The 15,978-nt window shown below is 43.1% G+C and overlaps 1 protein-coding gene across 1 annotated transcript; it reads left to right on the top strand.

Annotated features, from left to right (window-relative positions):
- Positions 1-14,938: 14,938 nt before the first annotated feature.
- Positions 14,939-15,517, top strand: LOC127129836 (uncharacterized). Its single transcript, XM_051058955.1, has one exon. The coding sequence runs from the start codon at positions 14,939-14,941 to the stop codon at positions 15,515-15,517; it is 579 nt and encodes a 192-aa protein (XP_050914912.1).
- Positions 15,518-15,978: the final 461 nt, after the last annotated feature.

The following is a 15,978-nucleotide window of genomic DNA, read 5'->3' as shown; positions in this document are numbered from 1 at the left end:
GCTAATTTCAAGTGAGGGGTAAAAGTGTAATTTCCATATGACAGCTCATGCCACCTCAATGACAGCTCACACACCTTCCAAATGTCATATGTGAGCTGCTGAAACTTGTCTCATGCTCATTGGTTGTGTAATTCTCAAATTCACCTTGTGTTTGCATTTTGTCCATTTTCACACTTCCATTTTTCAAGCCAAATCTCAAACCATGAAGCCTAACCATGAAGTGATGATTCCAACATATTCCAAATGCCATTCATGAGGTGTAGCAAAAATCCCCACTCAAAAATTCCAATTATTTTGAAAGTTGGACCATTTTGCCCCTGGTCCAATTCAGCTGTCCAGTTGAAAAGTGACTTTTTGCATTGGCCATGTTTGGGAAAATCCAATTATGCACCATGAAAGTACATGTCAAATGGAGTTTGTGCATATAAAGAACTTGCAATTTGGACAAACCATGTGGAAGTTATGGCCTCCTGATTATGGGTCATTTTTGAATTTCACTGAGCCCTAATTTTCCAACCATACATGGGATTTTCAAGTTCTTGGACTTTTTGGAAAGGTGAGAACAAGATCTACAACTTTCATGTTGAACAAATTTTCATTTGAAGCTTCCTTGGACACGTGGTCTTGAGGTCAAAAACTTTCCATTTTTGGAAACTTCAATTACAGGTCACTTTCTATTTTTGGCAGTTTTTGTCCTGACTTGATTTTCTCCATTCTTAAGCTTTGAGATGTCAAATAACACTTGTTCCAACATGAATGAAGTGTATCCAACTCATCTCCACCTCCAGATCCATCAGATCATGTACAGTTGACCACAGTTGACTTTTCATCTGACAGATGAATCGGGCAATGCTTTGATCAAATTAAGCTCCAATCTCCAACTGAAATGGCTCAAGGGTGAAACCCTAGCCCCAATAAGCACCATATAATCACAAAATGAACCTCACATCCATCATAGACTCCATCTCCTGATTATGCCCTGACTGGCCCAATGCAATTGATTAGGGTTGACCAGTGGTCAAAACCCTAATCTCAAGGAATCTTCTTCAATCTTCTGATGACATCCAACCATGATGATGATGATGTATCATTGTACTCAAGATGAAGGCCAACATCCACTGAGAACCATAAAACCCTAATTCACAGCCCAATCCTCAGATGGCCCATGATCAGTCAATAAATCTTAGGCTTGCACTTTGACTTCTCCATCTTCTGATCAAGACTTGGGAGAATGGCTTGCACAATGTAACCACATGATATGCAATATGCAATGCCTAATGACCTAAAAATGTAATGCAATATGTTAATGCTAGTCCCAAGAGAGGAGGGCAAATTTTGAGGTGTTACAGCTGCCCCTATTCAATCCACTGTGAACCTGTCGATACGAAATAGCCTCGGCTTTCGGATGATCAGGATGAAGAGTGATTGAATACCAAGAACAGACGAACAATTTGCACTCTGATGGGATAATAATTAACGCCTGTCAGCATCGGCGACGAACAAACTTGAAAAACGTCGACCTGGATACCAAAATAAATGGTAACACAGGGATAACCATGGTCTGAAAACCACTCATCCGCTCGGGATTATTATTCCTTTTTATGCTTTTCTTGAACCCCGGAAATTTTCTTTGCGCAAACGATCCTCGGATCTCTGCATCTGAACCCCAGAACTTTTTCTCTTCTTTTTTCATTTTCTTGGCCTGAACACCACTTTGGTCTGAACACTGCTTCGGTCTGGATACCTCTTCGGTCTGGATACCACTTCGGTCTGGATACCACTTCGGTCTGGATACCGGGAAACTGGCCGGATTGCCACAAGCTGCATCGATCTAATCATCATGAGCTTCTTCGATCTGGAAATCGGAACTGGCCGGAGTGCCACAAGTTCTTCGTCCTGACTGTTGAGAACCTCTTCGATCTGGAAATCGGAAACTTCTTCGATCTGGAAATCGGAAACTGGCCGGAGTGCCACAAGTTCTTCGTCCTGACTGTTGAGAACCTCTTCGATCTGGAAATCGGAAACTGGTCGGAGTGCCACAAGTTCTTCGTCCTGATGGTTGAGAACTTCTTCGATCTGGAAATCGGAAACTTCTTCGATCTGGAAATCGGAAACTGGCCGGAATGCCACAAGTTCTTCGTCCTGACTGTTGAGAACCTCTTCGATCTGGAAATCGGAAACTTCTTCGATCTGGAAATCGGAAACTGGCCGGAGTGCCACAAGTTCTTCGTCCTGATTGTTGAGAACCTCTTCGATCTGGAAATCGGAAACTTCTTCGATCTGGAAATCGGAAACTGGCCGGAATGCCACAACGACCCATGTTGAGGATGACAAGCCCTGAGCCGACTGCTCTCTATTCAGCCCTAGCAGACAAACACTTCGCGTTTAGCTGGGGATTATCTTCTTTCTTGTTTTTCTTTTTGGACCCCGAAATCGCGCTGATCGCGTAACGTCCTCTAATTTTATTTCCATCTCTGCCCGACGGAAACATTTCCTCCAATATCGCACTACTGGGGAACATTGCTGATCTGACGTCATGATTCCAAACTCCTCAGAGTACCACCTTCAACATCTGATGAAACCAAACCTCAAGCGGTAACCACGGCTCGAGTCGCGCTGATCGCGTAACCCTTCCATCTTTGCCCGACGGAAAAAGTACCCTCCAGTATCGCACTACTGGGGAACCTTTGATCTATCACAATGCTGAACTCCTCGGAGTAACACCTTCGCTGTCTGGCAAAAACCACTTCTCAAACGGTAACCACGGCTTGAGACTAGCTGATGCTTGCAATGATGCATGATTGATTTTTCTGCGTAATGCTCCATAATTATGGAAATGCTACGCGATTTATTTATTTTTCTATGCAATGATGCCATGCTATTTCTTCATGATGAATGCATAAAAATAAAAACATCCCCCTCAAGGGACTCTTCTGGGGAATACGAGACACTCTACTGAGGAACTCGTCAATCTCCGATTCCACCCTGCTGGGGAATAGCACTGCCGCTGCTGGGAAAAGGCAACCCTTGCTGGGGAAGAACCTCCTTTGCTCCCAATCCACTCGAGAAACCGCTGGGGATAAGCACCACCAACACTCTGTGGGGATACATCAGTCTTTGACTTGCTGGGGATGTACATCCATCTCTGCTTTGGGAAACCCTCACAGATACCTGTTGACTTCACTGGGGGGAATGCTCACAGATACTCCGCTGGGGAAATAGCAATCTCCAGGACTGTCGACTGGGGAACCATCAATCTACCGCCTGTTGGGGATAACCATCCTGACCCTGCTAGGGAATACATGCCACTCCGCTGGGGACAACCCATGCAATCCATAGGTAGAATCAACTCAGCTGGGAATGCAGAAATCCGCCTGCTGCGGAAACCCGTTCAATCCACTGGTAGGATGAACACTGCTGGAGATATATTTCGTTGAAACCCGCTCCACTCGGGGAATAGCAACCTTCAGGTCTGGCTGCTGAGGAAACACCATTGTGAACCTGCCAGGGATAACCATCCTGACTCGGCTGGAGAAGTCCACAGACATTGGATCTGCTGGGGAGCCAACCCTCTAACTCTGCTTGGGGACCTAGCTGGGAAATGAGAAAAGTTGGTACAACACCCGTCAACTCGTCGAACCACGGTATCTACCTTCCAGTCTCGCATCAGCTTTCCACTTTTGGGGAATTTCCAGACTCGTCTGGACCTTTTCTGCTCCATCATCTTGTATTCCCAATTGCCCCGTGCTCGACGGAAACGTACTCCCGGATTATACAGAAATTTCAATTTTCCGACTTTGAAGAGTCTTCTTGATTAATTCCAAAGGTCGTCGGACGTCTCGACGTCTCTTCCTACCATCCTCCTCTACCCATTCACTCATCCCTGATTGGATTCTGCGGGGAATTACATACTTTCAAACCTTCTGATTTTGAAGAGTCTTCTTGATTATCATCAAGGATCTCCGTACGCCTCAACGTCACCTCGCCATTTTCGTTCCTGAGCGAACTCTCTGGGGATCTGTTTCATCAACAACTTCCACACCACAACCTGCAAGTGAGTGACGAATACCGAACAGTTCCTGCAAAACAGATCGTCAGATAAAACCATGCCCCAGGCATGTCAAGATTTCAACACTTGGATCACTCAACCTTCCAAATAAGATTTCTAGCTTTCAATCTTATAAACACGCATTGGAAGGGACCTGTATGTCTTAAAAATGCAAGATTCTTTATCAAAAATATCTGGATGTTTTTGCAATCAAAGCGGTAATGAAAACAAAAACAAAATTATTTGACTGAATATGCATTTAATTGATCGGAAAAGTGTGGCTCAAATTGAGCAAATACAGAGGAAGCAATTCCTGAAAAGAGGTAATTGCACAAGAGGAAAAATCTATCCTAATGGCAATGTGAAACCCGTGATCTCATCGAGTTCCAACTCGGTTACACCCCATATGTCCTCGGACTCTCCGTGCTTTCTGCCTTCTGAACAAGACGATTCTGATTGATCTCTACCGGGTATTATCCACAATGCTTTAACCAAAGCGCAAACGATCATGCTAGACGCAGTTATTCGTTTCAATCCCTCTTTTGCCTGGACCGCCCTTTCGGGTTTTCAGTCCACCGGGATACCCATTTTTGCCCAAGTCGCCTTTTTAGGTTTTCGACTTGCCGGGTGTACAGTTTTTTACATTTTATCCCTAATTTTTGCCCGAACCTTTCTTCTGTTTTTGGTTCGCCGGGATGCCCATTTTTGCCTGGACTATTTTATTCTTTTCGTCCAGCGGGTCTATTTACACGAAGTATTTTTTAACTGCGTCTGCATTCACAGGGGATGGAAAATCCTCGCCATCCATGGTCGTTAACAACAAGGCTCCGCCAGAGAAAACCTTCTTGACCACGAATGGACCTTCATAATTCGGTGTCCATTCGCCCCTTCGATCGTTTTGAGGAGGAAGGATCCTTTTGGCATCATATCACCTACGTGATACACCCGAGGTCGTACCTTTCTGTCAAAAGCACGCTTCATCCGTTGTTGGTATAACTGCCCATGACAGATGGCTGCTAGCCTCTTTTCTTCAATCAGGCTCAACTCTTCGTACCGGGTCCTTACCCATTCGGCCTCTTGCAATTTCACATCCATCAGGACTCTCAAAGAGGAAATCTGAACCTCAACAGGTAGCACGGCTTCCTTCCATACACCAACGAGAAAGGAGTTTGCCCTAGTAGATGTTCGCACCGACGTTCCGTAACTGGGCTACAAGCTTCGCACTCCGCCACCACTGTGGGTACACTCAAACGTTAGCCGGGCAATAAAATCTTATTCACCTTAACCTCCCCATCAGACATCAGAATCCGTTCGGATTCAGGGTCAGGCCCCTCCTCCGGGATCGGCTACTCTCAATCTTTCGATTAGAGCACCTCGAGATGTCCTCATCAGGGAACTCAAACTTCATCGGTTGATAATTCTCTACGGGTTGTTGAGCAATGTAATCAGACAATACCCCTTTGATTGCTTTCTGAGAGCATCACAAATCAGTCAACATTCTTTTGCATTCCCACAACCCGTCCGGTCAATGCTGGATTCTCAAACCCATACTTGGTCGGATCCGTCTCGGAAATCCACAAAGTGGCATGAACCAGCATACACTGTCTCAGTCGTCGAGCAGCCTATGCCAAAGTACAGCAAGTTTTCTCGAGCAGTGAATGTATTGTTTCACAGTCGGTAAACTTTTTGCTAAGGTAAATTGCATGCTCTTTTCGACAAGACTCGTCATGCTGACCCACTTCACCTCGTAGACCCCTCGAAGGCCGTCAAGTACAGATTAACAGTCTCTCTCCACAGGAGACATTGGAATCAGAGGTTCCTGCAACTCATTCTTTCTTTTCTTTCAATGCCCCTTGGCAATCATTATCCACCTGACCGTTTGATTTTTTTTTCAACATCTTGAATATAGGTTCGCACGTGGCTGTTAGATGAGATGTGAACCATGACAGATAGTTCATTCTTTCGAAGGAACCACGAACCTCTTTTCTTTTTCTCGGTTCAGGCATTTTTTTTTTTTTTTTTTTTTTAGCAGGATCAACCTCGACTCCTCTCTTATAATGAACCCCTCATCTTACCGGACCGCACTCTGATAGTGCACTTATCTGAATTCAACCTCAGTTTGAATTATCTCCACCAGATGCCCCACTCCTGTTTGGGACTTTGCTATCATGTCATAGCATAGCATTCAATTTCATGATGAATCACATCATGAGACAAAGTCACCATGGCTCTCTGATAAGTGGCACCGGCGTTCTGCTTCTCGGAAAGACAGTCTTCTCTCCATGGTAGCTTGTGCCCAACGACATTGGTACCTGACCCTGGCATATCCTGACATGACCAGGTGAAGGCATCCACATGCTCTTTCATCAAGGCTACCATTCTGCTCTCGATTCGCCTCTGAAGCGGCCTCATTTTCCTATTTCCTTCCTGACCTCGGCGGTGCTCGGAATAACAACCTCAACCCGCTCCTCGTGCGGCTGAATCACCTTCTCCTCTTGTTTTGACAACCTGGCTAATTCCAGCAGGTCACAGTCTTCTTCGCCTTCTTCTTCAGCCTGATTGCTCGGATTGTCGAAGTCATATGAGGTGTAACCGAATCGTTATCAACGAGATCCGGAGAATTATTTTTTGAAGTTGGGACGAGACAAATCAAAAAAGGAAAAAAATGAAAACAAACATTGCCATTTTTATTTGTTTTTAAACTGCAAAAATAAATGAAAAACAGGGAACACCGCTTTTTTGACTGAAAAACATCCATTTATTAATGATGCAGAAATGCAAATTATGAACATGAGGTGGCCCTTACAATGGACCATTACGTGTCGGGCAACACGTATGGCTTTCATGCAGATAAAACTGAGAACAAGAAATATTACTCTTCCGGACGAGTGTTAGTGCTGATCTTGTTAAGCCTTCCAGCTTCCTGGTACGCACGGCTTTATCCAACTATTGAACTTGCAGTTACTGTCATTCTCTTCGCCCATCACACAGGCGTGATCTGAATCTTCAACAATTGCACTCACCATCGCCTGACCATGTGCCGGCATGGGATTGGCATTAACGTTGGGAGATGGAGCGAAGTTGATCGCTTTTGAATCCACCAGGTCTTGGACTACGTGCTTAAAAGCTTTGCAGTCCTCTACGCTGTGCCCGGGAGCACCCGAATGGAATTCACATTTGACACTTTCATCAAAATTGGCTGGCCTTTGATCAGGTCTCATAGGTGCCAAAGTCCTCAACTGTACCAGCCCCATATCTTTTAACTTTTTCAATAGGAAAGAATATGTCACAGGCAGCCTGTCAAAATGCCGATCACTCATCCTCCTCCTGACTGGATATCCTACCCTCTGAGACCTCTGCTGGAATGGCTGACGCTGCTGTTGCTGTTGTGCAGGCTGATTATCAGCAGGAATAGTTACCGCAGCGGTGTGCTGGAAGTAACGATCCCTACTGGGTCCTCTCTGAGCGCAGGCCGCACTGGTATTACCCTCATTCTTGCGCTGACCGTTCCCGAATGGCTTCTTCGACCCTGATGACGAAGCATTACCTTGTATCTTCCCCATTTTCAGCCAACTTTCGATTCTCTCCCCTGCCACCACAATGTCAGCAAAGTTGGTCACCGGACAACCCACCATTCTTTCAGCAAAAACCCCTTGCAGGGTACCCATGAAGAGATCAGACATCTCTCTGTCCACTAGCGGAGGTTGAACTCTGGCAGCCAACTCCCTCCACCTTTGTGCATACTCTTTAAACCCTTCGTTATTTTTCTGAGACATACCCTGCAGCTGGGTACGACTCGGAGCCATGTCAACGTTGAACTGATATTGTTTAAAGAATGCATCTCCCAGATCCTGCCAGCTCTTGATGTCAGCAGATTTCAGCTTGGTATACCATTCCAAGGATCCTCCAGAAAGACTGTCCTGGAAGAAGTACATCCACAGTTTCTGATCTGTAGTGTATGCAGAGATCTTGCGGACAAAGGCTTGAAGGTGGGTTTCCGGGCAGGAACTCCCATTGTATTTGTCAAATGCAGGCGCCTTGAATTTTTGTGGGATCACAATCCCCTCAACCAACCCCATATTCGCCATGTTGATCATCCCCGGAGTGGCATAACTTTCCAGCACTTTAATCTTCTCAGCCAGCAGCTGGATCTCCTTGTTCTGAGGCGGGACCCCGTATTGATCCAAGGGCTCATTGTGCATGGAAAACTGATCTGCTTCCCTATCTTCCTCCCTATCCTCATCGAAGCCATAGAATGGAGGCACAAAATTATCCTTCAGATTCTGCCCCGGTTGGCCACCAGCACCAGTATTATTCACCACACCAATGGTTGCTCTTTTTTCACCGTCTCTGGATCCACCCAGCCCCTGATTGGAGACACCATCCAGATTAACAACACTGTTAGCAGCTGAAGCCCGCTCGAGCTTTTCAACTTTGTCAGCCAAAGCTTTCTGACCAACTGCAAAACCCTGCATGATGTTGATCAGCTCATTCATTTTGTCCTTTAGCTCAAGCATATCTGCACTGGGAAGATCCATCAGTCGAGGAGTATTGCGTCTGGTGAAGTATCTGTGAGGACGAGTTGAGTGCAAAGGTACAACTCTACGAGCGCGAGCAATGATTCCTGCAAAACAGCAAACAGGTTAATATGCATGAATGCAACGTCTATCCACATGAGGAAGATTCTGTCCTTTGATTCTGGTTTCATCGAGACAGCTAATATTTTGACATCCACATTCTGAAATTCACGATGTCTCTCAACCAGATTCTCAATCAATAATACTCCCCATATGGCTAGACGTGAGTTTGGTGCAGATGAATGCAAAATGAGAATGATGTATGAATGAATGCAATGGGCTGTGCCATCCTCCAAGTCATCTGGTCATCTGTTGCTCTGAGTCACAGCCCTGACCTCTGAACCGATCACAACCATCTGAGGAATATGTAACCACAACTCTGACCCTCGGGTTCCGAAATAAACGGAAGAAAGATACATCATCATCATCACCAGTCTCTGAGCAGACACCCACAACCATCTGAATCGGCCCGGGGAATCCTGAAATAAACGGATCCCCACTGATAAATATCTCGGCCCGGGGAATCCTGAAATAAACGGATCCCCACTGATAAATGTCCACGGACAGCACTCCGGCGTCTCGGCAATAAATGGCCATAAATCTGACTCATAAATAAGACTCTGATCCACGGTACAATTAGTCACCATCAAAGTCATCTGATCATGCATCTGAAAGAAACACCCTCCCCTCACAGGTAAATTCTAAACAGGTCATCCTAAGGCGGACAATAGTCTCGACAATCGGGCAGAGATACTCAATGGGTTTGCCCTTTCGGGTGTGCCATTGTAGCTCCCTTAAGATCGTCTAAACCAAAGATCCGGGAAATGATCGGTCACCAGAGTCAATAGCCCAAAAGAGATAATCCAACCTAAGCGGAATAACTCCACCCGGCCAGACTCTCTCAAATGAACCTCGTCCGGCTGTGGTGACATGTCTCCGCATCATGTCGTACAACATGTGAAGAGACATGAGACCACGCTAATCCTAGGTGTATACTCGGGCCTGGGTTTTAGCCCCACTCAGAACACCCACCCCAAACAGAGGAAACACCTGCACGGAGGACAGCAACATGATAGTATGATGCATGCAGACATTTATGCAAATATATACACTGGTTAGAATAATAAATGCAATAAATCACACAAAACAAGCAACCTAAACCAATCCTAAAACGCTAGGAAGGACTCGCTTAGGGACGATGGACCAGCATAGGTCTACATCGATGTAGTCCCCAGCAGAGTCGCCAGCTGTCGCATCCTGCGAAAAATCAACCGGCGAGGCTCGAAAACAAAACACACACAGAGCCGCCACTGCGCGTTATTTATCCCAAGATAGGGAAAGGAAACGCTCAGAGAAACCTGGAAAGAACATGGTCTCGCGACCAAAGAGAAAGGGTAAGGGAGTCGGTTACGCAAGGGGAAGGTATTAGCACCCCTCACGTCCTAGGTACTCCTAGGGATCCACGTTCTAAAATAAAGAATGGGTTGCTAAACATCACACACACACACGGGGAACGCAGGTGGGGTTAAGAGAAGGGAGCTCGATAAGGTATCGCACCTTATGCCTACATATCTTGTCTGGAACAAGAATCAGAGCCACTGTAGTTCGGCTTACGCACGCCAAACAATACAAAACAAACAAACAAGCAAGGGTGGCAAACATGGAGCCCGACAACCAATTGATGGAATTACGTCGGCATCCGAACCAAAACACCCTCAAAACGGCAAACGTGGAGCCCGACAGCCAATCACTGGGCTTACGTCGGCATCCGAACCAAAACACAATCAGATAACAAGTAAACACACGCAAAAAAGAAAAAAAGGCGCCCGGAGTGGTCTCGCACGACCACCTGCCTACATACCTCGTCTGGCACGAGGATCAGGGCGATGTAGTTCCCCTTAACAGGGGAGAAACTCTCCTAACCAGAAACCAGGGGAAGACACGACACTAGGGAGACTACGACTCGAGCCTAGGTGTTGTCATGCAAAGTCGCCCTAAGTTCAGGTTTCTATCCTACTTGCATAAGCAAACTATCCTAACCAGGAAAGAAGCTAGCACACAAGCAATCAACATACAAGCATACATCAGAGGAGAACAAGTATCTCAAACAAGCATGTCAATCAGATATCCACATATCACACACTATAGCCAAACAAGGGGGCTCAATCAATCAGGTTTGACTGCCTAAGCAAGTCGTCTGTACAGGCTGGTTTTGCTCTTAACCTTGCCATTACGAGGCTAAGGTGAAGCAGATGAAGGGATGAAGTGAGGATGAGACCTCACAGCTCTTATCCCTAACCAGGGAGAGCTTCTGACAAATGAGCATGGGTCCAGAATAGGGGAACCCTTCTATACTCGAAGACTCTGACACAATGTGCACTGCACAGGATCTTAGGCTGGGATCTCAATGCTACAACCATGTAATGGGAGCAAGGAGAAGACTCACTGAATAGTGGGGGACAGACTGCTTATCCCTACCTTCCACCAATTGCCTTATTTAAAGGACTTTTCCTGCTTGGGCTTAAAAATAAACAACCACAATCATTGCCTCTTAAGGAGGACTTCAGACATTTGCCCGGCCCGGTAACAGCCGGGTCTCCAGACTACATGAAGTTAGAAAATTATACCTCTATGCAAGTTGCTTAAGCAAAGCAAAGCAAAAGTTCACAAGGAACTGAGCAACTAAAGGTACCTGGAAACAGTCACACACGGTTAGTAATCAGACAGACAAACCGTAAACAGCAAGTGTTCAACCAATTAATCTATACAACTCAATACACAACACAAGGCAAGCTCAAAGCTTAAGCCTAAGCTTCACCACCTACAAAACAAAGTTATGTTAGTGTACAAACATCAACAACATCAATTAAAATTGATTTGGATCATTCTCCATGTGCATTATGCTTTTGATCCTGAAAAATCAAGCACACATTAGCAACTAGACCACTAGGCCAAGCCTAGGGTCCAAAACAAGAAAAAATCCTTAAACAGCAAGGCATTCACAAACCAAACTCAAATTAAAGTCAAACAAGAGTAAACATCATTAGTCTCATGTTTATATCATTCATTATGCTCATGCTATGCACAAAATAAGGCAAACTAGTTCAAATGAAGCACCAAGCATACAAACAGAACTATTGCATTCAAATCCATACCAAAACACATCCAAAAATTCTCAAATTAATCACACCTAAACAGGGGATATTCAAGGTCTACCATGTCAAATTTGAGCTCATTTGGGCAAATGGAACCATGTCAATGAAAATCAACAAAAACAGTCACAATTTCATGCTCCAAATCACAACATCAACACATGCTTCTACTTCAAAAATTCATAACTCAATGAAAACAACAAATAAATGGATGAGACCAAAACAGGGATGTCACATTATGTGTCTATTACAGGCATGCCAAATTTCATGATCATACAATACCACATGAAGATTTCCCATTCAATCTACCAACATGTATCATACAAGCTTGCAATTGTGACCAACAGAGATGGAAAATCATGATCAAATTGAAAATGCAATGTAAAATTCCACAAAAATTCTCATAGCTTCCTGACATGTCAACTAAGCATCATGCAAAATTTCAATCAATTTCAACATGTATAGGTCACTCAAATAATTCCAGCAAATTGACATCAAGAGGTGTGACACAAATTGTCACACCTAAGTTACAAAAATCATATCTCAATGGCCAGGCATCAAAAATTCATGAAATTTATATGGAAATAAACATCATCCAGTCAAGAATCATCACAAAAATTGGCAAGAATTTATTTAACATTATGTGCATTTCATGAACCAAATGGTAAAATGTATCAATTTTGAGCACATATGAAAGAAGCCTAGGTCAAATGATATTTTTGCCATGCACAACTTTGACCAATAGGTCAAAAATATTCTAGAGTCAACAACAAAGTCAAAGAAACAATCCTCATATTTTTCTGATTTTTCTACAATTTTTTATGATTTTTTAAAGGTGTTAGCAATTTTTTATGAATTAAAATGAAATTAATTAAATTAATTAAAATGCCAATGGCATTTCTGTAAATAAAACGCGCGGGGGAGGGAAACACGTTTTTTGAATTTTCAAACCAAAATTTGGATTGAACAGTGTTTTCTTCATCGTTTTCGCACAGCTTTTCCAGAAAACTCAAAACATGAAGATCCACGAACTAATACGAAAATGAGCAAGCATATAACCGTTGGACTCGTCTAAGAACATAGAACACGAATATCTATTCAATTCGACCTACCAATTCCTAAATCATGTGAATCGAATAGGTTAGGGTTTGGATACAAAAATTCATTTCCAGATTACACACGCTACAGTCATCTATTCCTAAAACCAACTATATCACAATGATCTACGTGAGATGAACTACAGAACGCACATAAGTATGCAACAAATCATGAGGTTCGAATTTTCTCAAACCTGGAAATGGCAGTGCTTGTTCGTGGTGTTCTTCACGTGTATGGCCTCAAACAGATGCACTATAGCCTTCTAGCAAATGAATGATGAGCTTGAGATCAATTGCCATGGCTTCTATTGCTCCAAATTTGCATTTCACCATTGATGCTCCATATGCAACAGCTGCGAATTCTCATTCCTCATGCTCCAATGGCCAAAAACAGTTTGAGAGGATGATGCAAGGAGTTGAATGCAACAAGAATCTTGAAGATTGGTTGAGATTTGATGAAGAATTGTGGATTTGAAGATTTGTGTTCTTGATGAAATTTTGAGAGAATGAGAGGTTTTGAGATCCAATCTTGGTAACTGTAATTTTCTGTTAGGATTAGCAAGTGATTAAGAATATATAGGAGTGCTTAAACCATGCTTAACCAACTTAATTAACCAAATTGGAATGTAAGTGAAAATGCTAATTTCAAGTGAGGGGTAAAAGTGTAATTTCCATATGACAGCTCATGCCACCTCAATGACAGCTCACACACCTTCCAAATGTCATATGTGAGCTGCTGAAACTTGTCTCATGCTCATTGGTTGTGTAATTCTCAAATTCACCTTGTGTTTGCATTTTGTCCATTTTCACACTTCCATTTTTCAAGCCAAATCTCAAACCATGAAGCCTAACCATGAAGTGATGATTCCAACATATTCCAAATGCCATTCATGAGGTGTAGCAAAAATCCCCACTCAAAAATTCCAATTATTTTGAAAGTTGGACCATTTTGCCCCTGGTCCAATTCAGCTGTCCAGTTGAAAAGTGACTTTTTGCATTGGCCATTTTTGGGAAAATACAATTATGCACCATGAAAGTACATGTCAAATGGAGTTTGTGCATATAAAGAACTTGCAATTTGGACAAACCATGTGGAAGTTATGGCCTCCTGATTATGGGTCATTTTTGAATTTCACTGAGCCCTAATTTTCCAACCATACATGGGATTTTCAAGTTCTTGGACTTTTTGGAAAGGTGAGAACAAGATCTACAACTTTCATGTTGAACAAATTTTCATTTGAAGCTTCCTTGGACACGTGGTCTTGAGGTCAAAAACTTTCCATTTTTGGAAACTTCAATTACAGGTCACTTTCTATTTTTGGCAGTTTTTGTCCTGACTTGATTTTCTCCATTCTTAAGCTTTGAGATGTCAAATAACACTTGTTCCAACATGAATGAAGTGTATCCAACTCATCTCCACCTCCAGATCCATCAGATCATGTACAGTTGACCACAGTTGACTTTTCATCTGACAGATGAATCGGGCAATGCTTTGATCAAATTAAGCTCCAATCTCCAACTGAAATGGCTCAAGGGTGAAAACCTAGCCCCAATAAGCACCATATAATCACAAAATGAACCTCACATCCATCATAGACTCCATCTCCTGATTATGCCCTGACTGGCCCAATGCAATTGATTAGGGTTGACCAGTGGTCAAAACCCTAATCTCAAGGAATCTTCTTCAATCTTCTGATGACATCCAACCATGATGATGATGATGTATCATTGTACTCAAGATGAAGGCCAACATCCACTGAGAACCATAAAACCCTAATTCACAGCCCAATCCTCAGATGGCCCATGATCAGTCAATAAATCTTAGGCTTGCACTTTGACTTCTCCATCTTCTGATCAAGACTTGGGAGAATGGCTTGCACAATGTAACCACATGATATGCAATATGAAATGCCTAATGACCTAAAAATGTAATGCAATATGTTAATGCTAGTCCCAAGAGAGGAGGGCAAATTTTGAGGTGTTACACACGCGAAAAGGGTGAATCAGATAGAGTCTGCTAGAGGGAGTAGGAAAGTGAAATTGGTGGGAAAGTATTCTATGAAAATGGACAAGTATAAGAAGGCTGCAAGGGCTGTTCTGACTCCTAAAGTTGGGTATGGTTTGGCTGATGAGCTGAAACGGGCAGGGTTTTGGGTTCAAACCGTGTTGGATAGGCCGCAAGTTGCAGATGTTGCGCTGCAAAAGCATATGGTGGATATGATGGATCACAGGCGGGTTGAGTGCGTGGTCCTTGTATCGGATGATTCTGATTTTGTTGATGTGATAAAGGAAGCAAAGTTGCGATGTCTCAAGACTGTTGTTATTGGGGATATTAGTAGTAACGGAGTCTTGAAAAGGACTGCCGATACTGCATTTTCCTGGGAGGAAATTTTGATGGGGAAGGCTAAGAAGGAGGCTGTATCGGTTATGGAAAATTGGAAAGATCGTGATATATTGAAAAGGTTGGAGTGGACGTACAATCCAGATGTGGATAAAAAGAAACTCAACATGGATGATGCAGATGCTGAAGCATCTGGAGATGATGATATTGAAGATATCTATGATGAAATTGATAATGACTACAATGATGACAAAGGTTCTTGGTGGAAATTAGACTCCGATGATAATGATGTTACAAATTGATAATCACTGAAAGCTATCCATCTTACATGTGAAGCTCGTCAAGAAAGCTACTGATATTGTAGATTTTAAGTAGATCAATGCCAACCTAATGCAATTCTTGATAGTTATATATTATGTTTGGTTTGCTGCTTTCCAAATACATATTTCAGTTTTTCAATCATGATTTTACAATTTAAATTTGTTTGTGTAAACTCTTGTTCTGGATTCAAATGCAAAAATTATGCTCAAAGATGATTTTGTTAGAATTATTTTGTTGTTTATCCTATACACACTTAATTATGTTATTTATCTAAATATGGTCTATTGACTCTTGGATTTTTATTTTTTATTTTACTTTGACAGTTGTTATTTATTTTGTTTTCAATGTGAAACGAAAGGTGTGCATCAGTATGTGTTACTTATGAGTCTTGCCTTATGAACCTGTATATATACATATTCCAAGAGAACAAAATAACAACTGT

This window comes from Lathyrus oleraceus, chromosome 3, assembly GCF_024323335.1.
Source record: "Lathyrus oleraceus cultivar Zhongwan6 chromosome 3, CAAS_Psat_ZW6_1.0, whole genome shotgun sequence".
Lineage (NCBI taxonomy): Eukaryota > Viridiplantae > Streptophyta > Magnoliopsida > Fabales > Fabaceae > Lathyrus > Lathyrus oleraceus.
This window is presented reverse-complemented; position numbering and strand designations above follow the sequence as displayed.